We start from the raw sequence: 26,251 nt of genomic DNA, 5'->3' as shown, positions 1-26,251 counted from the left end.
CTCATTGATTACCTCTGCGACAAATTAACGACCCTGATCTGAGGTTCCTCTGCATGCATGGGCCACGGTGTTCCTCTTTTGTCGAAACAGGTTTCTTCTCGTGCCGTAAGCATATTACGACGACCACTTTAGGAAACTTAACTCGAAAATGGATTTTAAATAAACGTGTCTAATAATTCAATATATACTCCAGTCAGGTTGCTCGTGCTCACACCAAAACACACGTGCTAAGCTGCTGCGCACTTATCATTGCAAAAAGTCAGCATGATGAAACAACGGGTGGCTCCAGCTAGCCGCTGAAGTCACATATTTCGTCACTGACGCCGCTGCCACGGCCCGCCGTCCTCCCTGTCTGATCGTTGACAGGTCAAGTACTCAAGGAGGACGCGCGCAGCCTGCCTGCCTAGGTGTACAAATCAAGAGGACATCTCTGTCCCCGTTGCCACTTGCCTTCCTCTCCGGAGCTCGCGAAGCCAACCAGCTCCCGCTCCGTGCCCGTCACGCTACCTTCCGGCCGGCGCCGACGGCGGAGGTCCAGGGGAGCGGAGCTGGCCGGGCCGGCAGCTGCTCGCCGGTGACGTTCCCGAGTCCCGACCGGCCAGGCGATCCGCCGCCGCCCCAGGTCAGCCCAAGGACCGGCCTTTATTTTCCGTTCCCTTCTCTGCTAGCTGCGGAGCGACGATCGAGGAGTTCTCGTGCGAGTGCTGGCTTCCCGCTGTTATAGAGGGCGTCGGCCTCTGTTCTTGCCTAGCTAATCGTCGCTCGATTCCATTCTTTGACCGAGTCGATGTTGTTGGGGGCAGGAACATGCCGGACTCGAAGTAGCCTATGCCTATCTAGTACGTAGGTAGGAGCAGCTTGTTCTTGGGATTTTCGAGGTCGTCTCAGCTTCCACATGGACACATGGGGTGCTTGTTTGCTTGGGTCGGAGCTGATCTCGACGTTGATGCCCACGCGCCGGATCGGCCCGGATGTTCATACTTTTCTGGTTCCCCAGCTTTTCCCCGTCCGGGGAGCACATTAGACCTAGATCTGCTTCGTTCAGCAGGGATCTGCCTGCCGATCCAAAAAGGCAGAGCATCGCCTATGGTCCACGGCATGATCTCGTCGTCGTGTTGATATCGTGCTTTTTATCCTACCTTTTTGCATGCATGCATGATGCTGTAGCTAAGCGTTTTATCTTCCTTAGCTAGTGGTTAGTGAATTCCAATTAGGTGACAAACAGCTGTGGTTCTTTCCCTCTCAGAAAACTAGTTTGGACAGCGACAGAGATCAAGGTTGTTTCCCCGCTTTACCGTACATCTCCCCACCACTAATTGCGATTGACATCCCTCGTTCTCGTTGCTTTAATGATTGTAGAGCCGAGGACAGGAGATCGATCGGCTGAGTTGATCGAGTCGCGCCAAGACTAGGCGACGACCATGACCGACGAGCGCCACTCCATGGCTGAAGAGGGGCGCGCCGCCGCCGTCGGGACCAACGAAGCAGGTGAGGACCCACGCTGAAAGCATCTCGATCGTTTCCAAGTTTTTTTTTTTGGAGGTGGGATCGTTTCCAAGTTGTTCCTTTCGCGGTTGATTTTTTTTTCTTTTTTTCCCCCGACCCGTGTGACAGTGACTCGGCACTGGGCAGGTTTGCCGGCGCCTCTCCGGACAGAGAAGAAAGCCGGCGCTGCGCCACCGCCGGCTCCGCTGCCTCCCCGGCCAACGGAGAAGGCGGCTCAGGTAGGCGAACCAACGGAAAAGTAATTGAAGTCGTAGATTCTTTCTTTTTAAGTACTTCTCTGAGAGTTGGACTGGTTGGTGTGCTCAATTTTTTCTTTTCTGAGGCCTTTTGGGATCCAACTCGCACGTCGAGAAATTGACTCAACTGGCAGACCCAGCGACCTTGTCCAGCCGCCCAGGCCCCAGGGCTTGTGGAGCCGTGGTTCAATGGTCAACCAGTCAGCCGATGCTTCGAGATCTAGCCAACGTGCAACGACTTTCCCGTACAAGATAAATAGATTTTTCTAAAATTACACAGTACAACTTAGATACTCACGCATACTCATCCACTTTCAACGTACCTACACAAACTTTATTCCTATGAGCATCTTTTGAAGTCCGAGCTGGTAAATTCTCGAGATTGACGAAATCACAATAGGTACCTCGCTGTCGACGGGAATGTCACCTACCACAGATATTGTAGCACTGGAGGATTTTTATTCTAGAATGAATGGATATATCGCTTTGAGTTCATAATAACATTCTCGTACGACCTAACGAGTTTATATATATGGAAGTAAATTTTTCGAGATGAAAATGGTCTAAGAGCATCTCCAATAGGAGTCATAAATTAGGTCTTATCTTGAAATATAGGGCTTAAGATAAAAAAAAAGCCTCCAACAGGAGTTCTATTTTAAAAAAAAAACTGGCAAATCAATTTAGGACTCAGTCTCCCGGATCCTAGATATAGGACTCAATTGGTTGGGTCCTATCTCCCTTTTGCCACGAAATCTAACTGACAGAGACTTCTTTCCCCAATGCCTCCTCTCCAATCTTTCCCCAATTAGTTGTAAATGATATGATTTGAGATCCCGCTGTTGGAGTATAAGCTTTTTTTGGCCCTAAATATATCAAATATGTCCCTAATACAAATTATAGGACCCAAATATAAGACTCATGGTTGGCGATGCTCTAACCCATGTTATCCCAAACTTAGATTGCAGAGAACTAAAGTCTAAACCAATAGCTTTGGCTCAAAAGAAATATTTTTCTCATACAATCATAGAGCCGAGCTTTAGATTGCCCTCAACTGACATCCTCCACCTTCGCGCTAAGCTTAAGACTTCGTTTCACATCCAAACTAAAAGTACCTTACATGTGGGGCTGCAGTGCCATTTAATCGATGTCCAAACTAACCGCGTTATTAGATATAAACAGTATAGATTTTCTTGAGCAAAATATGAAAAAAATTAGTCTATGATAATATTGGTAAGTTGTGAAATGAAAATCGGTTGACAAGTTCAGTTTTTGCCAAAATTTGGATCGTGTAAAGATAACTCTTTCTTTACATAAAAATGAGATAGATGTTGCTTGAAAAAAAATTGAGTCCACGTTGTTAGGGTGTGCTGGGTTTCCTTTGTAGAGTTCTTGATGAGTGGAAACAGGTTTACTGAATACAAAGACTCAAAAAGAATATTGCTTTGATTGGTTACAAGGATGGATCAATGATCATACATGGACGGATGCAGTAATGTTGACATCTAAGACTGATGACTTGCGATACAATGCATCCACTGAGAGTCTGTATGAGCAAAGAAGCTCATTTTGGGTATATCCACGTGATAAAAATAAGAGCTTACGTTTACATCCATACATGGGGTTAACCAAGCCTTCTTCTCGTACGATTATTACGCTTAATAGTAATGGATTTCGCCAATCCATGGCCCACGAGTTAACGGGCTAAAGGAGCTGAGCCATTCATCCTTTTCTACTTTCCTGCCAGCCCTATTTTTTTTTATGGTCTCGTTGCTCCGTATGGCCAGTGAGCTAATAAAACGAAAGAATGGGTTACGTTTTTCATATGCTCTCCTCTTATAGATACGACGAAAAAGAAGAAAGTTTTTCGATCACTTACTTCGCTCATCTTTTTTGATCGGTTTTTTTAATGCAATTTTTTTTAATGCAAATAGATTTAATCTAATAATCTCTTTTAGATTAAGTCTTAGGTCTCGTTTGACCTGTGAAAAATCTCCTTTGTTGAAATGAAATGTTCCCAAAATTCATAAAAGAAAAGAAAAAAGTATCTAATCTAAAGGACTCATTTTCTTTTTTAGGATTAAGCAAAAGGGTTCGCAAATAAAAGCGCTAGTGCCACAACCAGTCCATAAATTGTTAAAGCTTCCATAAAAGCTAGACTAAGCAATAAAGTACCTCGTATTTTACCTTCTGCTTGTGGCTGTCTCGCAATACCTTCTACAGCTTGTCCTGCAGCAGTACCTTGACCAACTCCGAGCCCAATAGAAGCAATTGCCCAATATGGATCCAATCTTATTTTCTATACCTATTTCAAAAGCACGTAAAATTTTTATCTAAAATTTTGGTTGGTCTGTCTGGTGTTATTGACATGTGAGCCCGTATGCAAGTCGGATCAGCCATCCGTCCACAAATCAATCACGTAGATCTCTACAAATTAACGCACGGGCAACTACGCAATGCACGGGCATATTTGCCTAGTTTAATATAATGGGCAGCACTCAAACCTGATTTGTTTTTTTCAAAACAATTTGACTTCTCCGTGTGTTCCAAAATTTTGAGCTAGGATTTATTCAGAACCGATTGGACTCCTCTAGCGGCTCGTCGTTTGGGCTTGTGGGCACATGAATCCAGAAATGGTGGTGTGCTAGGGAAAGAAATTGAGGGTCTGTATGATAGATCTCCATCTAATTTTAATTCTCTATAGGAGCTTTATTTTTAAAAGAAGTGATGAATCCAGAAACGGTGGTGTGCCGTGAAAGAAACTGAGGATCTGTTTGGTTGTAGATCTCCATCTGATTCTGATTCTCTATGGGAGTTGATCTTTAAAGAAGTGATTCTGTGGCTGAAAGTAATTCTCTTTAATTCTCTAATATAAACTCTTAAAATTAGGATGGAGAATCACTCTATAGAATCATGAGAAGCTACTTTTTCCAGCTCCCAGTTGTCGGTATTTTACCGCCACGCCCACCGAGGGATACCCGCGAGGTAGTGAGTTTGTAGGTAAGGTGTCGCCGAGATCAGAAATTCGAAGGTGCAAGAAACACAAGGTTTAGATAGGTTCGGACCGCCGAGAGCGTAATACTCTACATCGTGTGTGGTTTGTATTTCCCTTAAGTGGTGATCGGCTGATCTCCTGGTGATCTATTGCATTGCATGAGGCACGAGTTGTCCCTCACACTTCCTTCTTGGGGAGGATCTCTGTCCGCCATTGTATAATCTTGAGGAACAGGGTTACATAGAAGTCGTAGTTGGATACGAGTCCTAGAGTTCTATCCAGTAGTTGGATACGAGTTCTAGATTTCTATCCAAATACTTTTCTGATAGTTTTCTACTGTATCCGACTAGTTTTACTGCTGCCCAAGTAGTTCTACTAAACTACAATTAGTTACAACCAGTGTATGGCATGGACCATATCCCACCCCTTATCTATAATATGTATGGCACAGTTCCGTATGTCTAGATCTGACACCAGCCTCTTAGTTTATTTTATAAAATTACTACACAAAATCAGCGGAGAATTACATTTATCTAAAAACTATTTAGTAGAAAAACTGTTTCAGCTGAATTCAGCGGAAAATCGGCTCTGGACCTCTGCCAAACACACCCTGATAAACGGTGGCACAAGAACTTCAGATTCGGCGACTCTCCGGTGGAGTACTCGAGGATCAGCGATGCGTCGGTGGCGAAGGCGCCGGCGCGGGCGGATGCCCCAGTTAGCCACTGCGCTGACGAGGGAGCTTATTTCGCCGGAGCGGCGAAATGTTGCTGCGGAGGAGGCTCGCCGGAAACGGCGATATTGTGGCGCGGTGGAGCTGTTAGCGATGTGACGTCGAGTAGTTGGCTAGTTGCGGACCACTGGACCACGGAGCTGGGCTCCTTGCAGTTGCAGATCCCGGCCGCTCTCCATGCCAGGTCAATCCCCCTTCTTCAGGTATCGATCCATCCGCCTCAATTCTTAGGCAGATCATATGAAGATTTTGGATACCATCCCTGGTACGAGCAGTACCTATTATAGGTTGGGGCATTAGATTTATCCATGAGAAAGAAGTGCTTATGGATGCAGATATGTTATTTTTTCCTCGAACGCGCAGGAGAACTGCGGAGAAGAAGAGAGGGGTAAAGAACCCTTAAAGTGTTACAGATATCAGGCCTGTAACCCGCCATTTTTTATAAACAAAAGAACTAACTAGCTTACTCAGATAGAACTCGACCAGGAGCACAAGACCAAACACTTAAATGTCTCCAAGACCAAACACTTAAATGTCTGAAGATGCTTGGCCAAGGAGGAAAGAAACTCCTCGAGCCCCAGCAAAAGACCACTGCAGCAGCTCCTGTTATGTACGAATGCATGATTTGGGAACATCTCAGTGTTTCGAAACAGTAAGGGTGTGAAAAACAGCACCGCACATGGATGGATTTGATGATAACCATTCTAAGCTTCAAATTTAAGGGCAATCGTCAGTTTAAACTTATAAGTAAGGAAAAGGTGCATATTGCTCTCTTGAACTCTCATGTCTGTATTTTGAACCCTGTATTATTAGACCCTTTAGTCTACAGCCTTAAATTGTTCAAACCAATGTGAATGGCCCTCTATGTCTGGATCGATTTGGTATTTTTGCAACGTGTTGCAGCTCTGCCAATTGTTTTTGCCATTCAATTACCCACATTGAAATGCAAGCAATACAAAACAATCTACAGTCAGTAAACATAGCAAAAGGGTAAAAAAAAAACCATTGCAATGTTGGCTCCACGTTAGATAAAAATGGTTTAGACATGGAGGGTGTATTGAATGATTTTGACTGTCCGACGGTGCGACGATTTTTGAAAGTTAATCTGTGTTATGCAGACGTTTTCCTTTAACTAATTTGCGAATAAAATCTGGTTATTTATCCTTGAAAACACCAGGATTGAATCTTCGATAACGAATGATGCCAAGGATGTATCTGATTGCCTAAATTCAAAAGTATTGACCCATGTTTCCCTGCTTAATGAAGTCACCATTTTGTTCTAGGAACACTGATGCTGAAATGCAGGGCCGTAGCTAGGAATTAAAGGCCCCTGTGCGGAATTTATAATGGAGGCGCTAAAAAATTGAAACTGCAGCATAACATAAATCAGCATTACATGAATGTTGAAAGTGAAAGATCATACTTTCACTTAATTATGAAACTCTTCAATATACAGAAGCCCTAGCGTTTAGCAGCGTGCAACAGGAAGAGACACATGTTTGATTCAAGAATTCAACGACAGATGCCGAACCAGCTAGGCTTCAAACTTGCAGATTCCTGATTCTGGTTATTTTCGTGGGCCTCCAAACTTGCCTTCATACTTGTACTGTCTTTTTCCTTTTCTATTAATTAAACTTTGTTAATTAGTACAAAATGGAGATTTGGGGCCCCCTAATTTTTGGAGGCCCTGAGCAACCGCACAGGTTGCACTGGCCACTCTACGGCCTTGCTGAAATGGTGTTCCCTGCGTTCTTGATAAACGAAAGGGAGTATAAGAGCTTAACAATTTTTATGGAATAATCCAATTCTAATGTAAGACAGTAAGAGTATTTTGAAATCTCTCATTTCCGTATTGACTTTCCAAAATACTAAAATGAGTCTAGAATTAATGCCTTTCATCTGTCATTTGTTGAAATTCAAATAAGTGTTGGATGCCCTCTCTTGAAAAAGGATGAGGCTAGTAGATCATAAAAGAAAGAGAAGAATCCTTTGGTAACATCTTTAAGCTTTCTGTTTGAGAGATAGCCGCAATGTTAAAGGCCCAACTTCACTTCAAAGATCACAGGAATCTAGGTTTATCCCATCTTGATGTATAAACTATAAAGACAATGCTATTTGACCTGTGATCCATTTCTAAGTGCTATTCTGGTAGCTTTACACATTGATACATCATCTAGCCTTTTATGATACTATAATCTATTATAAGAAGACATTAGGATGATTCCTCCTATAAATGCGCTATGCTGTCAGTCAGTAGTCAGTACCTTGGGACGTTGTGTTGTGTCCCTGCTCTCACTACGAATGATTGCGTGATTTTGTTGGCAACTAGAATTGGTTGTCCTGGTAGTGTATGGTGGGAAATTACTTATAATTCAAGTTTTATCTTTAACGTCTAATTCTTCATCGTGCAGAAAAATGGAATGGGTCCATGCTGTTTTTTTTGTTTTCTAAATGCATATCAGTAGCATATTCTCTGTCATCACCAGTCATCAGAGTGTGATGTTAAGTGGTAACTTCACTTGTTGCAATGGTATAACTTTGTTCCTTTTTTTTCTTTTGATTGTGAAATGGAGTAAGGTTTGCATTTCTTTGAACTAGCATAGAATGTATTCTGCGAGCAGTCATTTGGCGTGATCTGATCCTTGTACACAGATTCATGTATTGGCATTTTATTAAGTTTGATTTATAAAATTGTCAATTGCAGGCTGAAAAAGGTGTCAATGCACCTAGGGAACCATGTCGCACAGCCAGAGCCCAGGAGAACATGGAGTTTGGTGCTGGCATTGCTGCCTTTGGTGCAAGCATGATGGTGGCTTGGTACTTCCTGTCTCCAGATGGCAGAGGCTCACACAACCTGCGTTACATCATCCCAATGCTTCTTAGCTTCGCATGCTTCACCAGTGGTCTGTGCCTGATGCTGTTGAGTATGAACATCCTCGAACTCCCGGAAAGTGTTGTTGCTGATGTCCAAGACATGGCCTCCAAATGCCTCTCTTGGTTGTGTAGCATATTACCTGTAGTAACGCTGCTTAGCCCCTTGGTCCTTTCAGGCTATAAGATCTACAGGTACGTTGGTCTCACCCTTCTGGTTATTGTGACAGCACCAATTGCTTTGCTGCGATGGTACATTGGACGCAAGGCTGAGGGAGGTGGCATACAAGCAGCACTCAGTGAGCACAGGGAGCAGTTGGAGGATGCCTTTAAGTTCATCTCAGCCATCAGTAACTCTGCTAGCGCTGGTCTGGTTGCTTTGGTGGTTAACTACAATGTCACTGGTGGTTCAGGGTGCAATAAGGGTGCCATCCTTGCAGTCATTTTCTTCATGTTTACAACTGCCGTCTGGGGCCTTCTCTCAATGGAAATCCGGGCAAAGGTACTAGAGATCAAAAGTACAAGGCTCCAAGGATTCATCATCCAAGCTCTGTGGTTAGCAATTATCTTTATGCTGTTATCACTGGCCTGTGCGGTTTTCACAGAAGTTTTTGCTATAGTTGAGTTCTGGATCTTTGCTGCATTCACACCTTGGGTTTTTGCATCTGCCATCTACCTGTTCCTTGAGAACTGCATTCACCAATCTGTGCCTAGAGACAAAACTGCCAATGTGTCCCTGGAGCTGGAGGTCCAGCTCAACTTGAAGGCTGAAAGGGGGATCAAAGTCACCATGTGGTCATTTATGGCAATCATCGGTATCTTTGGAGGTTTCCTCCATGGCCATGACAAGATAGAGTCTCTGAAGGCCTGCATCGTCTTGTTCACCTCAGCGTTTATGTCTGGCTTTGCTCTAACTTTAGTTACTATCAGGCCAAACTTAACCAGCACCAGCCTTGCTGCAGCCACCAAGGCACTAGATTGGACTGCTGTAGCGACTTTTGTTGCTGCAATATTTGCCATTATCGTTGCAATGATTTTGGAAGTACTATAAGCCTTGCGAGTCATTTGGAGCAGATTCATTCTTTGCAACACAGCCTGCATGCCGATCTTTATGCAGTGACTATCAGATCAAGACATCAAGCAGTGAATGTCCCAATTAACTATCAGACCAGGGATTATCTAATGTACTAATCTGGAGCATTTAGTTGCTTTCTTTCTCTATCTTGATGAGAGGGGGAGCTGATATGGGCATTCTGATTCTTAAAATATGGTGAGATCAGCTCTTGGACCTGGCCACCTGGGAGCTTGGAAGATACCTCCTGCGACCTTGCTTTCTATAAATTTATACCGCAATGCTTGCTCTCGAAGGAAAAATGAAAATAAGACAAAGATACAGACAAGGGGAAATATAATTGCTTAAGGGTGAAAGTTTTTTTTCTTTATCCATTGCAAAATCTGACGGTTGTTGTACTGAAAATTGCCCCTGGAATTCTCACTAGAGTGTGAGCTCCAAGATCTGATTTGCGGCAAGTTGTATTTTTAGTAAAAAAAAAAAGTTAAGACGTGTGCTACTGTCAAACTGTATAAGTTTTGTCATGCTTGGCTTGTTATCCTTTATCTCACGTTTTCTTCCGCATCGCAAGTGTTTATTTATCCTGAGCTGAACTATGCGCATGCATATGTTTACGTGTTTTACATGTTCTTTTTCCAAATCCACTACTACAATATGGAGTGGCACACGGCAGCCTGGGCCGGCCGCAGCCGGCGGGTGGAGCTGCCAGTAGCCAGTGGGGGCTGCCGGGCTGGGGGGCACGGGGCTCCGGCCGGCCGCGGAGGGGAGGGCCGCCGGCGGCGCACGGGCGGAGGCGGCCAGCCGGCCAGCGGTCTGCGGAAGCTAGCGCGGGACGGAGGGCGTCTGCGTGACTGCATGAGGAGGCCGGGTTGGGCTAGGGTTGGCTTGTCGGGCCAATTTCTTTCTGTTTGGATCACGAATTTTCAGCAGTAAATTTCTTTTGTCAAAAATTTTAGGACAGGTCTAGCCCTACCTGAACTACCCTTTGCACCCGCTTCTGGGCCGAGCATATAAAGCCATCAGAGAGGACGCTCCAGGATTGCGACGAGCTGCTGGGAGCCTGGATCCGAGCGGGAACAGGAAACGGAGGGAACGATGTGTCACGAACACTGGCACACGTTCGGAAAATCGAAACATAGTCGGCAGGCAGCAAGGTAAGATGGAATCATCCTTGTCAAAAATATCAACGATGGACGAAACTGTCCACCTTTTAGATTAGGAAAAGAAGTAGAGGACCCACCCGTCAACATCACACAACGGATCAAAAGTCAACGACGGATCAAGAACACGGCCTATTCTTTGAAGATATAAATATATTATTTGTACCAATTGGTTTAAATAGATTTAGCTATTTGTATTTTTCTATAACTACTGTTACTCTTTAATTGAATCTAAGTAGGCAAAGAAATATTTATTTATTATTTCTATTTAAAATTTAGTTAGTAACTAAACATATTCCTTCCCTCCAAAAAAATCTAATCCGGAAAGGTTCCTCATTTTTTCAAGGAAAATCTAAAGAAATATTTTTTCACTATATTTGTTCCGGTTGTTTTGTAATTCTTTATTAATTATATTTGACATGTATTCTATATTAATCTATTTTTATTCCCAATGAATATGTAAATCATATACTATTTTTTTTAAAAAAATTAAGTGTATGTATGTTTATTCATCGATGTGGTCTTTTTGTAAGATTAGACCATTAGATGTTTAAAAAAAAATAACGATTGTATCCTTCAGTATTTTTGATTAACATGATAATTTTTTATATTATCTTGATGAACGTGGTGGTTTCATTTAATACTACTATATTATGATAAATAATAGATTGATAACCTAATTTCAATGTGGATAGATAGGATCACCTTTCTCGCGGCACGAGTCTGGTGCCTAGAGCGTACTGCCATAGCTTATGGTAAAATTTCTCCAAATTAAAACAAAAAACAAGCAGAGTGTCAAGTGCACACACATACTCCTAATAGAAAAAAAAAGAGTGCAAACTGCATCAACATATCATCTTGATACCAATATCACACTGGATGAAGCAGCGCGGCAATCTTAGAATAGCTTCTACATATTTTACATAGCAGCACATATATAGAACCACGAAGATCAAGCATGCTTCTCCGTGCCTATAAATGAAACGGTTGCTTCTTAAACGCTGCGTCGACAAAGGTAGTATGTATACATATGTGCCGGGCTGTTGGCACGCGCTTGACATCTTTTGCTTTTGCAGCCACCGCTCGGGGACGACCCGGACAGGAGACGTATCCGACTTTGACGACTTGGGGGGCAAGGCACACGCCGCGTTAACGCGGTTGCGAGCGGATAAGCGCTAGGGCCGGGAATATTACCTCCCGCGAAGAGCATATTCCGTCTCTATATAACCTGCCGTTACCGCCGCGCTTCCTCCCGGTTCCATCCATCCCATCCCCACGCTCTACTCTACGCTTGGACCTCGCCCTCGCTCCTCTCTACTCCTGGCACCGGGCGAAGTTTCCGCGAAGCTTCCTCGCCGGTTTAATTTGGTCCTTAACCACGTATAAAAGGCGGCGGCGACGCCGACGCCGGCGCGTAGCTGGGGAATTATCCTGTATTCTTGTTATTGACGGATGATGAAGAAACCAAAGCCTGCCGGCGATGACGGGTATCATCTTCCTCCACCCAGCACCTCGTCCCTGTCTTCTCTCTTCACCCGCACCCTTTCCCTGTTACTGGCTAGGACAGCAAGCAGATACAGGCAACTTCCTCTTCCCTTTTGGAATCCAGTAAGGATGGATGGAACGGGATGACTGAGAGACAGTTGCAAGCTTGCAGTTGAGAGGGATCAACCGATAAACATGCTGCAGCAGCTAAAATTTTGGCTCGAGAGAGCGGTTAGAAACTAAGCAGGTTGATAGATGATATGCATGGACTCATTAAGCACGATCCCAACTGGATGCAATCCATGAACGTGCAGTGCCCACGGCCTCCGGCATCCACCGCAGCGGTGCCCGCCGCTGGTCGGACCGGGGCGACGCGAGCATGGCCGGGTGCGGTGGGTGATGTCGGGAGCCACGCGCATCCGCCGGCGCCGGAACGCGGCAAGGTGAGTGGGTGGAGCTGGCCGTCTGGGTGGTAACTAGGGCGGCAAAGGAGGGGAAGCGGCGGCGGCGGCACCGACGTCCTCCGTGTACTGTGGAGTATGATGGCACAGATCCCGTGAAGACGACTCTCGGTACTGTAATCCCTCCTCTCTCCTCCTGTTGCTCCTCGATCTCTTCTTGCAGGATCTGGAGGATTTGTTTTTTCATAAAGCAGAATACCAGAACACAGTACCTTCTGCGGCTCGTAACGCCTCTCTCTCTCTCTCTGTTCATAAAGAAATATTGTAAAACCTAACTCTTTAGAAAATATTTTATTTTTCGTCGATCTCCTCTTCTCCCTCATTGTTTGTTCACAACGTACGTAGTGCGCCAGCAGTTGCATCCGATCAGCTGATGATGACTTAGGTGGCAATGGTAGTCCTTTCTTTAGGATTCTTTTCTTACGTCTTGCCTCCTCGTGTGTGTCGCCACCCTATTCGCTGGCCGGCCGGTCGTTCAACGATCACCCCTAGCTTTCTCCGTGTTTGAATTTGCATCCCGCGAGTTGCAAAAAATTCCAGTCCGTGGATAATCAATCAGAGGAGTGGTGGACCACCACGTGTGCTGCTAGCTTCACCGAGACCACACAGCGCGTTAGCTGCCCCCGGTGTGATTGTGCTAGGTTAACCAAAGATTAGTGGTGTTAACCCTCAACTTAGAGAAACCCTGCTGCGCGAGAGCTGGCTGTCGGTAGCTATGGGCTACTGCCACAGCTATAACTAACGCGTTTCAAATTGCAGATCGTTTTCGATAACTTAGAGATGCATAATTGTTGCTATGCATCTAAATACAATATTTATCTAGATGCATAATAAAAACTATATATCCTATCTAGATTTTTCAAAATAACCCACATTTTAGAATGGAGGGAGTACTTCGTATGCTCCTAATTGTAGGTGGTTTTAGCAAATTTAGATATATAATTTTTACTATATATATCTAGATACAGTATATACGTAGGTGCATAACAATAACAAAAGCAATGTATCTAGAAATTCTAAAGCAACATATAATTTGAAACGGAGAAGTAATGTACTATTTCAAGAAGACACTGTGCGGAATACATGCATGGTTCCATGAAGTCAGTAGCGCAGGCCGTGAGAGACCGCTTCGTTGCAGACTTGCAGCTGAAAAACATGCGGTGTGTTTTGCGACTTGCGAGAGTGGTTTAAGTTCCGAACCTCCTCTACGTGACTAGGTTCGTCGTCGTTGGTTTTATTTGGAGAAAATCTTACTGCGCGGCAATCCCTACCGGAGGACTAGGTTCGTCGTCGTCGGTTTTATTTGTAAGCACTTCTTCTTTGTTTTTTTTGAGAGAAGAGCATACTTCTACTTTGGAGGAGGAGAAAGTTGGCTGCCAATTCTTCTTCTTTTTCTTTAAAAAAAAAGTTAGCTGCCGGCCGGCACTTTGGAATAAAGGAGGAACCCTAGCGTGTGCTCCACTCGATTTCCTTTCGTCGCACTCGCACTGGTACGGCGACGCGACTTGGCAGGGCACCATGCCTGCTGGTGGCAGCTGGCACGGTGCAAAGTTCTGGTCGCCTGTCCTTGCGTGGCGGGTGACCCGCTCCAGACGCGTGCCAGGAAAATGCAGCAGCCGCCTGCGCGAATGCGATGCGCATTTCCCTCCTCCACGCCACGCCAGCGCTGGTGACGCCGTGGCTGTTCAGGTCGACGGAAATGTCCCATCGTTCTCGGTTTCGGTTCGGGCCTCCCTCCCCCGGGGAAAAAAGGAGGAAGATAACGTGTGCAGCACGCCGTCGGCACCGTCCCGAGGGGGCCAGACGGAACGCGACAGGCCGATGGTCCCCGTACTCTCCGCCAGATTAATCGGCTCCACCCACCGGCATGGCAGATGGCCGGTAGCGACGTGTGGCCCCCGACTTTTTGTGCGGCTTTGCAGGTGTGAAATCCCACCACTGCCCATCCGCTCGAACTCGTACTACCTACTGCTGCTAGCATTACCGTGCGCCGTCCCGTGATCAGTGGGGATGCAAACACCGGTATAGTATATGGTTACAAATGAGCTAATCTATGCGTAAGAAAGAGAGATGAGTAAAGTCCGTTTTGCCCCTCCTAAACTTCTGACGAGTTTGAGCAACCTCCTCTAACTCAAATCGTATCTCGATTGACTAAATATTAATTACTCTTTTAAAAACTCGATCAAAGTGAGATCAGATTAACTTAAGTAGAAATAAAATTGAAATAAATAAAGCTCGAGTCAGCTTACTCCACGTTTTATAAAAAGTTAATCCAGTTATCACGGTGTTTGTCGCGGCCCCATCGAAGACATAATATCTGTAGACTATCTACTCTGGAGGTACTAATTATATTCAAAAGGCCCGTTAACCTTTTTCGCCTAAGCTAAGAGCATTCCAAGTATAGTAATCTTTGCATTAATTCTCTTCGGGGGCATTATCGAACATTTGCTTGAGCAAGATGCTTCTCTCTCCTTGGGTTCACACCCTCATGGACACCGACGGTGATGCCCGTGGACTTTTCCTTTTGGCGTGGCTTGCCGGCAACTTCGTGCCTATCGCCAAGAGCATTATTGATTACGACGACGCATAATCTGACTAGTCACAGTTGTGCCATGTTGGTTGGCAAGTGGGTCATCCTACCTATTATTTAACATGTAAATAAAAGCAGGCGGCAAAACTTTTCCTTAGTTATAGCGGGCCGCGTTCGAAGCCCCGGATCGGCGAAAATACGGTTTCGGCCCTGGTGTCCGTTTACCGTCCCCTCAATCTCTCTAGCACCCACGCGCTGCGCGCGCCGCCGGCGAGCTGATTACGTCAGTCCGGCGTTGGCGGTTCCGTCACAGGGCCCACGTGTCATGTCGACCGAGAAGACCAAGATGGCGGAGGAACCCCTGCTCCCCGCGGAGGCGGGCGCCGCTGCGGTGCCGGGGCGGCGCGAGGCGGACGCTGGCGGCGGCGGCGGCGGCGGCGGCTTCTCGTGGCTGACGGCGCTGGGGTTCCTCTTCCTCACCTTCAATTCGGGCATGGCCATCTACCGGTCCAACGGGGAAGCCGCATCGGTCGCCTTCGTGGCGTTCTCCTACATCGACCTGGTGCTGCTGTTCTGCTGCCTCCGCTGGTTCGAGAGCGCCGCGCCAGGCTCGCCGGCGAGGGGACAACTCAAGGTGGCCGTGTGGGTGCTGACCACCCTCCTGACCATCGCTTTTTCCTACAAGGTGGCGGCAATCATGCCCGTGCCGGTGCAGATCCTCGTGTGGGGAATGGCCGCGGCGACCGTGCTCGGAGGATTTTACGCCTTCTTCCTGCACAGGGAAGGCAAGGTGAGTTCCGACGGCCGTGCTCCTCCTCGTCCTCGTTTTGCTTTACTAACCAAACTGAGCTCACCTCAATTGGCGCCTCATCACAGTTACTTGGTTTCGCATCTATTAAACATATGACACACGGAAGCCCAAAAGAAAAAAAAAGGGGATGAAGAACGAACTATATATGGGTGTTTAATGGGTGAACTTGTGATTTAAAATTTGGTTGGCACGAGAATTTAAATCTTGGCGAACGTTATGACTTGAATTTCAGTTGGCACGAGAGTTTGAATCGTGGTGGATGTTGTGAATCTGAATCTTAGTGGGCACCAAGATTTGATTTTTGATAGGATTTGAGGTATTTATGTTAGGGTGTGTTGCGATGCGCTTTAAGGTGAGGCACGCAACGCTTGCACGACACGTTAGAGAAGAAGCACCATTCTCTGGGTTCAAGCTGGTGCTCGCCACCTGGGATAGTATGAAACTATCTAAGGATCTGCATATGATGGCATGCTTAACTTGATTTTGTCTCAAGCGGCTTGGTCGGATTGGGTTCGATTCAGACAGGCCATGGGCTTACAAAACCTTGGTTGAGAGCCATAAGGTTAAAAAGGCTGGAGCTTGGCTCAAGCTCTATCGCGTGTTACCTTGGTCAATGACGCTTTTGACTTGGAATGAATTTAAAGATAAACATATACTCTAAAACTAAACAAGATCTTTTTCAGTTTTAATATGTATTAACAAAAGTCTGAAACCATATATATTGTGTTACAGCATAAACGAGCTTCACTTTCAATTCACTCACTAATAAGAAAGCGTCACTTTCATCCAGCTAACATAACATACTTTGCAAACCAAAACAAATAATAAAAAGCCAGTTTATTGAAAAGAGTTCTACGCTATTTTCTAAAACAAGCACAATAAGTCCAAATGAATTATCACCGTGATGCCACCCCTGCTGCGTCCTGGTTCGGCAACGAACAATTTTGAAGCGGAGTTGGAGGGGAGACAATCAGAAAATGTGAGTCCCTTTCTCCATTTTCTTCTAGTTCGAGATGTTTTGCTCTATAGCATTTCCAGTTCCAGTATTATGTTTCATTGTCTAATCCCCTGTGCATTTGTGTAGAAATGGAGGAGCTCCAGTTGCAGGCTCATCCGCCTCGGCGTCTGTTTGGTACAACACAAACGCATTTGATGATCACAACATCGAAAAAATAAAGCATGTGTATCTCGTACAAAAGGAAAATGATCCACCAAAACCTCGAGTCCTCATGTGAGAAACAATTGAGTCCTGGGGGTGCCCCGCTCTTTTGGCGCGTGCTCTTTGTGGTGGGCCGTAATACGTTCTTGCAGTACGGTGTAAGTGTGCAAGCTGTTTCTTTTGAGGCACCGGACTGTACATTGGAGCACGTTTATATTGCGACGCACATGGCTACTTCTGCGCCGGGATCGGCTAACCATGCTCTGTTCTGGCTGACCTTGCAACTTATGGTCGTGGAGACTAAAAAGTGTAGCTAGTATATGATTCTCTTGGTCCAGGATGGGAGTAATTTGGCTGATTTAACACCGACAGCGAAGGACCTAAGGTCTCTTGCTCTCACTTCATTTTCTTTTGCTTCATTTCGCCAATTACATTTTTCTGTCCGCCTCATATTCTGGTTAGCGTTTCTATAATATTATTTTCTCTCAATATTTCTGGTTCTTTTCACTTTTGCTTTCCTGTTAATCCTTTTTCCTTTTTTGTTTAAATTTTATTGCAAATTTGGCTTTAGAAAATCTGGTTGAATTATGTACGTAACTTTTTCTACCTAGTTTTTTTGTTTGGTAACGAGTCTGAACAATGGGCCCTGGTTATGGATCAAAACATTCTAAACTTAAGCTGCATCAAAAGAATCTATGTACTTAGGGAAATCAAAACAACCTATAGTTTAGAATGGAGAGAGTATTTTAAACAATGATCAACAACACAACAAGAACTCACTATCAGTTCAACATTATAAATATACAGTTCACAATTTAGGGCTGCATATTTTTCCTTTTTCGTATTTTGAAGATATCATCCCCCATTTTTTTTAAAAAAAACAGAATACCGGCACTTTCATACGGGCACCTGATTTAATGACGTTTTCTTTATATTCTTTTTGTAATAGAAACTATTCTTATTTATGTTTACAAAGAGTTGACACTTATAAATTCTTTTCATGGATCTTGATATTTCATTTTCTTTTTTTGAGTGTTTTGTTTGAAACTTTGTTTTACTGAAACCCCTATTATATATTTGAAACAGAACCTGGCGTCAATTAACTCAAACAGCGTCAAAAGATTCTGCAAAGCTACCATCTCTATTTCTTAATAAAATACATTTTATTTGCTTATTTCCTTTTTGTATTGAGGTTGGACGTTTGGAAAGGATAAATAGGTTCACCTCAAAAAGGAAATGAAAAGTAGTTGTCAAAGTCGTTTTGAGAAACGTGGCCACATCACTACAAAGCCGAAGAATTGGTAAAACCGGGTTACTACATTGTGAACAAATTGTTCCAAGGCTTCTGTAGTCAAAGGAAGGTAGATGGCATCTCTATGTGATGATTGGAAAGGTATCACTGAAGGATAAAACCAGAAAGTGGTGGTAACCCTGGCCAAGTCAATGCTTAAGGAAAATTGTTGCTACCTTATGGCAAGCAGTCTCCTCTTTCGGATGACATATTTAGACACAGTCACGTAACTGAACATGAATCCGACAGAGCAGTTGGAAAGGGACTGTGCAGTTGTGTGCAACTCTCAAAAGAAAGAACCAAGTGAATCCAAATAAAGCTTTCTTGATTTCTGAAAGGAACCAGCATAGATTAGTAGTCGAAGTCTTCTGGTCAGTGCCGGACGATTGAAAGCTTCGGTTCCATCCCTCCTTTTGTCTGTCAGGTGAACCCCGAAGAAAGAATGGGAAGAGTTCCTGACGCGACAGGTCAACTATCATATTCTTGAGTCTTGTCTATAGCTGATCCGACATGGACTCATGTTTGGTCAAGATTCATTTTGCGTTGGTCCAGTGATACAGTAAAATTAGTTCAAAAAAGACCAAGTAAATACTAGAGTCTGTTCGGCTGGGCGTTAAACTTGGCACCCACGTTCAAGGAAAATCGTTGGCTAACAAATGCTTTGAGCTTAATTAGAAGCCTTCTTGTTTAATTCTTGCTATGTAATGTATTATGTAGCATCCATCCATTCATATTACACGCATTCTTATTAAGTTTATTCTCTGTTTTGTCGAACAAACATGACAGGACTTTCCATCATTGTTTTGCAGGATGGCTAAGCCCGCGTGGCAAAGCTTGGATAGGGAGCCCTGTCCTGACTTCGGTATCAAATGGTCCGATATTCCTAATCAAGGTAAATGTTTTTCTTAGGAAAAAAGGGCACAATTTGGACCGATTTGGCTTGCAACTGGGGCTTTTTTTTTTGCCACCACCGACCTTTCCAGCCAGTCTCGTGGAATGCCGTCGCCTCTTTAACGGCCTGCGAATGCCGTCGGTGCCTGAACTCCCTCGAGCTTAAACTTCACCCAATGAAGTCCAAAACGTGCCTGATTTTCCGACAGAAAACATGAGCCTTGCAAAAGGAGTAAGGTCCCCGAGTAAAACTGAAGTAGGATCAGTTCTCCCCTGTCGAGCTCTTGCCACGGAAGGAACAGAGGGTGTTTCTTGTTTTATGCTCTGAGAGACGTCCGGTTTGCTTACTACAACTATTTAGTACGTGTCTACGTGTTGCGTGTTGGTCTGTCTCTGGAGTCTTTGTTTATAAAGCCCATGTTGACTGTAACTAGTAAAGCCCACAAGTGAGTCAGTTGCAAATAGGGTGGCTCAACCTGATGGGCAGCTCTATTCCATGTGTGTATCCTTTTCCAAGTCATGAGTCAGTAAAACATTGTGAGGTATGTCTTTGTTATGTGATATTGATTAGTATGTGAACCTGAATGTGGTGATTGGTTTTGGCTACCAAAGTCGGCCTCCGGTCTGGTCGTTGGTCGCTGTCATTGCAGATTCCCCTGCTCATTTCTTCCTGGTAACTGTTGTTGGGCCGGGGATGTGACTGCCTGACTGAATCTGATTAGCCAGACATTCTGAAGCTGACTTGTTCGCTGGTTGGCCTTATTTTGTCAGCTTATCAACTCCATTCCTGTTGGTTTCTTTGGCAATGGACTAACAGTTTCAGATCGCATCTGCTGCGTGTTTTCTTGCCCATTTTCGCCTTTGGAGGTGTGCATGTGCACACACAAGCATTACGGGGGGAACTAGAGGAGAAACAACTCAACCATTGATTTGCCCTGAATTCTACTGCTTACTCTCAGCGTTTGTATGTGCCAGCGCTGGTGCCGGTGGCATAAGGAGAAGACACAATTCTATCACTCTGAAACATATATACTCCATGTGTGAAAACTTGCACACGTTCCTTTTGAGATGATTCTTGCGCATGGCGTCACCGAGGATTCTATCACTCTGCAGCCTATAATATTTTATGCATCTGATATAAAAATACATTTGAAAGTATGTTGAATATGAATTTAATATTAATTTTGTGTCACAAAAACTATACATTAATAGAGAGGTCGGTGGTCAAAGACCTGTCTTCATGAAACAAAATAAATCTCGTAATTTTAAAAGGAGGGAGTGACTTTATAGGAACCATGGAGCCTTTCTGAGCGGTATTTAAAAGGATGAGAATACAAAACCTTGGTTAAATCGATCTGGTCTCCAGATGTTCTTCAGAAAATTTAGCATCTACTGTTCAAATAAACGCAATCTTTTCTGATCGCAAAAAATATGAAAATCTACTCAATCTTATAGCAAAACTCTTTCAGACTGTTTTGCCCGCAAAAACCATAGCAGAAAGCTACTCTCACAGATGGTTTTTATCCCATGAAAACTAATGCATTTTAGTGACAACTATTTTAATTCCTAATTGCATGAAGATCATAGGAATCGCATGTATATTAGGCATACTAAAAAGCATTGTCAACCTAGTGATAATGATTTTTGACTTGTGCTATTTGTAGATGTATATAGGTGGTCCACCAGTATAGTTTTCCATCTGGCCCGAGGCCCGTGGGCCGGCTCATGACCTGACTTTTTGGCTCAGCACGGGCACAGGCACAAAGTTAATCGAGCCCGGTGGCCTGGCACGGGCCTCATGCTGTGCCTGGACCGACATCTCGGCACGTGGGCTGGCCCGACTCGGTACGATTAAGCCTTGGCCCGACTAAGCATGTGGGCCGGCCTGAGCATGGAAGGCCTGCTAAGGCCTGAGAGCCCGTGAGTCTATGTATGTTTAAATGTGTATATGTGAATGAAAATATTTGAATATGAGAATGTGTTAAGATTTTAATAAATTTCTTATCAAATTTTAAATTTTGAGACAATTCTGGATAGGGGTTAATGGCTATATGGGCTCACAGGCCGACCCGACACACATAACTTGTATGGGATATCAGACCGGGTCGGCACAGATAACAGTCCTTCGTGCCGTGCCTAGACCAAGGCCTCGGCACGTGGGCCGGCCTGGCCCGGCACGAATAATTAATTAGGCTAATGGGGCCGGACCTAATCGTGCTGGACTGATGCCGTGATGGGCGGCCTGAATGGCCGACTATATCCACTAGGTTCGATTCTTCAACTTAACATTAGTGTCCACTAATTTTGGGAATAAGCACATGCATGTGTATGTGTGTTCACGAGGAAAACATTTATCCACGTGACGTGAGTCATTCTATGTCTACGAATAATGTGTAGTGCGTGTAGTAGATGTAGATGCACAAGCACGTGCGCGTTGCTTGGTGCGCGTTGCTTGGTTAGTGTTTGGTGAAGTTAGAGTTGAACAAAAAACTCGTGGCTCGTTACCTCGACGCTAGCTCAGGTCGGCGCGTTCTATTGTTTACCGAGCTGAGCTGGTATTTTAGCTCGTTAGTACGGTATAACAAGCGAGCTCGAGCCGCTGAACGAGGCAAAGGATATCAACGCTGAGCAGACCACGATTCGCAGCCCAACCAGCCCGATAACCCCCTCCGGCCATCCCTATGGCCCTATCTCCAGTTCGCTCGGTACTGTGCATCCAGTTCAGATCGGCACCGACGGAACCCCTCCGGCCGCTCCTCTCCTTCGCGTCGCGCTCGCGCCGCCGCCTCAGACTGCTGCCGCGCCGGTGCTGCTCCACCCCTAGTTCCATAGTCTTGATTCTGTCCCTCGTCTATCCTTTCTGTTCTCCATCGACCCTCCGTGGCTAGGTGCCAGTTCAGGGAAGAAGAGGACGAAGTGCAAGAGTCCTCTAGTGCCGCGAGCTCGAACTTGTCGCCTATCTGTGTGGATGCTTACCGCTGTTGCCTCGCGAGCTGGATGGAGCCGAGTCGAGCTGGCTTTTCTGCTCGTTTTCCTAACGAGCCGAGCCTAGCCGGCTCGTTATCCACCCCTTTGTTGGGATGTCCATGAGAACCGGAGAACTAGTGCATGCATGGTGGCGTGAGTATCATATGCGTTAAGTATTTAGGGTCTTCAATGTGCTCAACCAGGCAACTGATTATCTGTGTTCTAACATGGTACTTAGTACAATGTACATGTCTTCTCCCAACACCGGTACCGGTGACACGGTGACACCCTCCAGGCAAGGGTAGAGAAAACACGCAAGAACAGAGGGCAAAAACTGAATATGACCGTTCGGTTGGGGTTAGCTAGTATTGGTTCTTTTTATTCTTTTATTTTTTGTCTTCTGATAAAAATTCGGCAAACCTCTTGCCGCCCATTAAAAGAAGCTGAAAAATGGATTGTCATTCGTGTGTCCGTTAAAGGGCACGCCTTCATGTTCCCGAAGATAGAAAACAAAAACTTTAAGTTATATTAGAGGAAATTATTAGTTCCTGTGCCAACAATCACACGCACAATTTTCCTTTCTAGACCACTTTCAAGCTGCGTGAGTATTTCCATATACAATCTTTGGGTGACAAATGCAAAAGGATGCCGCAACCGTATTTGTACCTAGATGAGAAATTGCTGGATCATTTTAATGCCTTTCAGTGAAAACGATTTCACTACTTGATTGATCGAGTCAGTCTCTCCTTTCACACTTTTTAGCGGTCTGTGGCAAAGCCACCTTTTAACAGTGTCCCATGGCAAATTTTGCCAGAGTAATACGAGGCTAGAGCACCTAGCGGAGCATGCATGCCCGTATGAGTAGTAGCAGGTCTTTGAGATTTATACGGAATTCCTATATCGGTTAAAATCTGCATGAACGGAGGACACTTGCACATGATGGGACCTGTCAATTTTGTGGGGGTGGAAGAAGAGGAGCATGGGCAACAACTTGCTGCAGGAGGGTGCACGAAAGCAGATGCCCGACCCTTAGATTAGCGAGGGACATTTTTGACTCTGCCGGAATAATGCTTTATGGAAAGAAAAAAAACAGGACCTCAATGGCTACTGTCGAGTCAGTTTCAAAGGAGGGCGCCTACTAGCTATGTCCTGGTGCTTTTTATGGAGCGAGCCAGCACCCAGCATTATCATTGACTTGGTTTGCGATCCTCAGAATTAGCACACCGTAGAAACACTGTTCAGCAACCTAGCTGCTGATGAGAAAAGAGGAACCGAGCAGGAAGGACGGAGAAAAGGTGTCATTCACAGATCACAAACTAGGAGTGCGGGGTCACAAGTCAACAGTGATGAAGTGAGAACAGCTGGGTGTTAGAACTTAAGCATGATAGTTCCCTTAGGATCTTGTCTAGCCTTATAATATGAATTTTTTTTTCTTATGAAACACAGTAAAAAAGAGGCATGGGCTGAGGAAGCCGGACGCAACGAAGTGGACGGATTCCTCTGCAGTAACTGCAGAGGGACCCGTGCCACTGCTACGCGAGCCTTGTTTTCCAACATAGTGGGCTCGTCAGCCGGCGGTGCTAAGAGTCGCTCACTGGTCATGGATGCTTTTGAAATAGAGATGACGCTTTTCGGAACATTATAGCTATGGTCCCTCGACAATGACCTTGACAATCCTGGGCAAACTGCCAAACATGGTGTCAGTTTAGATTCATAGTGTTCTCAAGTGCACAGCAACCTATTTACTGTGAAACTGTGAACGAATCTTCCTGTACGGAAAAAGGAAAGAAAGATGTCTTGGATTCATCATTCCATGGGCACTTCAGAAAAAAATTGCAGCGGCCCACTGCCCAAAGCTAATTTATTCATCTATGCATACTCTTTCTGCTCTAAAATGAATATAACTCTAAGGGCCTGTTTAGATGACCTGTAAACACAAAAAGGTGTAAACGCAAAATGGAGGGTGTAAAAGTTTACAGATTTTTACGTTTACGGCTCCCACCCCGTAAACGCAAAAAAGCCGTAAACGCAAAATTTTCGAAAGAATCTTACCAATTTGAAATACTAAATGAAGTCTATTTATAAAACTTTTTGTATGGATGGGCTGTAAATCGCGAGACGAATCTAATGAGCCTACTTAATCCATGTTTTGCAATAGTAATGCTACAGTACCATCCGCTAATTATTGCTTAATCATGGATTAATTAGCATCATTAGATCCGTCTCGCGATTCACAACCCATCTGTGCAAAAAGTTTTGTAAATAGACTTCACTTAGTACTTCAAATTGGCAAGATTCCGTCGCAAATTTTTTTTACGTTTACAGGGCCCAGATGCCAAAAAAAAATGCGCCGGTCCGTTTAGATGCGTAAAGACAAAAACGTCGCTTTTGCAAAATTTTTTTGCCTTTATGGCCTGATCTAAACAGGCCCTAACTCTAGAGATGTGTCCTTGCATACTCTTTCTGCTCTAAAAAGAATACAACTCTAACTTTATTCTAAGTCAAACTATCATAGGGCACCTCCGATGCTGGTTCGAACCACACTGACAGAGTTCGCTTAACGTATGCTCCGGTTCACGAGTCTCAATGTAACGTTCGATCAATACTTCAAAGGAAACGATAAAAAAATTCTCTTCGATGATGGATTTTCACGCAACACACCTATGCTCAGTTCCGTGAACAGCACCTATTTTAATCAGCGTGGCAGCGCATGGTTCGACTTGTCTGCAGAATCCGATTTTTACTCATAAGTTATTCTTCTATATACTTGATTAAAAGACAGTTTTCATAGCTCAAAGGTAGTATTGTATTTTGGGTAAAGGACAGCCCATTGGCATATTGGTCATGTTAGATCTTTGCTTAGAGAAACATAACACACGGATCATTTTAGCCCAATGTAAGGAAAATAATTCCATTAGACCATTACCTGTGAATTGTGATTTTGATGATTATTTGATAACATAGTCATTGGGACTAATGAGTTTGTGAGCGTATATTTGTAGGCATTTAAGTTCTATGGATGAACTCCAAATGATAGCAAGACGGTCCAAAATAAATGGTCCAAATCATAGTAAGTGCAAATTATGGTAAAAGTTCAGAGGTAATCCGATATTAGCAAAATTACAATTGTCGGATCAATGCAGTGAAGCTAAAGGAGAAATGTGAGTTGTACCGGGGTACCTTCACCTTCAGTATTGGATGATCGGTACTATATAGAAGAGGCAATGTATTAGGTACCAGACCGTTATACAAAGACGATCTTTGCTCCATAAAAATTTTCTCAAAGATGTCTTAAGCACCGGATGAACCGGCGCAGAAGATGGTTTGGGCAATTTGGGCAGAGGGTCCAACGGCTATATAGATCAAAACAGGATACTGGATGGTCCGATACCTACTCTACCACATTACCGGATTATTCAGTGCTACTGCACTTTAAATTAAGTAGTCATTGAGCAATGACTCTATACCCCTTCTACTTGCCCATTTAGAATTACTGGAGTCTGGAGAAAGCACATACACACTGAAGAAGATATTCATAGTACTAAAGTGGTCATATCCAAGGCATTGGCACATGCTTAAAAAGTGACCAGTGCTAGCTAGTTTAGGCTATCTTTGTGCTTGGTTCTTGGAGTGAACCAAGCTTAAACTTGGTGTGCCGGCCCCTTGGACTCTTAATAACTCGTCGGCAAGTTATTGATCCTTCAGCTTGGTGTGGAGTGGTGACGACGATCTTGTACGGGGGACGAGGAGACTCCTTCCTTGATGGAGAAGCTTTGAGGAGACAGTGTCAAAGTGATAGGAAGAGAGCGAGGTAGTAGAAAGTCTTGCCTTTTTGGCAATCATCTCATTCGGCTTGCGCGGAAGCCTTAGTGGCAAGTCCAGGAAAGGCTCGGTGTCCAGGAACATATTTTTGATTGAGCTCCAACATGAATTAGAGATGTTATTTTTCTACGGATACCACGGGATAAAATCACCATTTTCTCTAACCCACTCTTTTACGTTTCTAAATTTCAAACTTGCAACTTGCGTGCCTTTATTATCATATAGTAGTTCATATTAGGATTGCCTCTAGGTTGCAAAACTCAT

General features: G+C 44.5%; 2 protein-coding genes and 1 long non-coding RNA gene across 8 annotated transcripts; all 3 read left to right on the top strand.

Moving 5' to 3' along the window:
• The first annotated feature begins 417 nt into the window (after window positions 1-417).
• LOC112888637 lies at window positions 418-9,904 on the top strand. Of its 3 annotated transcripts, XM_025954907.1 has the most exons (5): window positions 418-622; window positions 1,360-1,488; window positions 1,615-1,724; window positions 8,172-8,391; window positions 8,518-9,904. In XM_025954907.1, the coding sequence occupies exons 2-5, from the start codon at window positions 1,422-1,424 to the stop codon at window positions 9,387-9,389; spliced, it is 1,269 nt and encodes a 422-aa protein (XP_025810692.1). In that variant the 5' UTR covers window positions 418-622; window positions 1,360-1,421; the 3' UTR covers window positions 9,390-9,904. The 3 variants fall into 3 exon arrangements, with proteins under 3 accessions (XP_025810692.1, XP_025810691.1, XP_025810690.1); XM_025954906.1 differs by having other exon boundaries at window positions 1,633-1,724; window positions 8,172-9,904; XM_025954905.1 differs by having other exon boundaries at window positions 8,172-9,904.
• A 1,919-nt stretch (window positions 9,905-11,823) lies between these two features.
• Window positions 11,824-13,677, top strand: LOC112888929. Its single transcript, XR_003227968.1, has 2 exons — window positions 11,824-12,057; window positions 12,370-13,677. It is a non-coding gene; the product is annotated as an uncharacterized LOC112888929 (long non-coding RNA).
• A 1,451-nt stretch (window positions 13,678-15,128) lies between these two features.
• On the top strand, window positions 15,129-19,804 carry LOC112888928. 4 transcript variants are annotated; one of them, XR_003227967.1, is made up of 4 exons: window positions 15,961-16,836; window positions 16,942-17,401; window positions 18,103-18,774; window positions 19,117-19,804. XR_003227967.1 is itself a non-coding variant. In XM_025955323.1 (2 exons), the coding sequence occupies exons 1-2, from the start codon at window positions 15,372-15,374 to the stop codon at window positions 19,123-19,125; spliced, it is 474 nt and encodes a 157-aa protein (XP_025811108.1). In that variant the 5' UTR covers window positions 15,139-15,371; the 3' UTR covers window positions 19,126-19,804. The 4 variants fall into 4 exon arrangements, 1 of the variants encoding a protein (XP_025811108.1); XR_003227966.1 differs by lacking the exon at window positions 18,103-18,774; XR_003227965.1 differs by lacking the exons at window positions 18,103-18,774; window positions 19,117-19,804 and having other exon boundaries at window positions 15,129-16,836; window positions 16,942-17,387.
• Window positions 19,805-26,251: the final 6,447 nt, after the last annotated feature.

The sequence above is a fragment of the Panicum hallii genome, chromosome 4, assembly GCF_002211085.1.
Source record: "Panicum hallii strain FIL2 chromosome 4, PHallii_v3.1, whole genome shotgun sequence".
In the NCBI taxonomy this organism is placed as follows: Eukaryota; Viridiplantae; Streptophyta; class Magnoliopsida; order Poales; family Poaceae; genus Panicum; species Panicum hallii.
This window is presented reverse-complemented; position numbering and strand designations above follow the sequence as displayed.

Bases quoted from the DNA above. Each gene is read 5' to 3' on its own strand.
- LOC112888928 (XM_025955323.1), top strand. From the start codon at position 15,372: ATGTCGACCGAGAAGACCAAGATGGCGGAGGAACCCCTGCTCCCCGCG.
- LOC112888637 (XM_025954905.1), top strand. From the start codon at position 1,422: ATGACCGACGAGCGCCACTCCATGGCTGAAGAGGGGCGCGCCGCCGCC. The intron at 1,489-1,614 runs GTGAGGACCCAC...CCCGTGTGACAG, and splicing joins CGTCGGGACCAACGAAGCAG to TGACTCGGCACTGGGCAGGT. The intron at 1,725-8,171 runs GTAGGCGAACCA...TGTCAATTGCAG, and splicing joins CAACGGAGAAGGCGGCTCAG to GCTGAAAAAGGTGTCAATGC.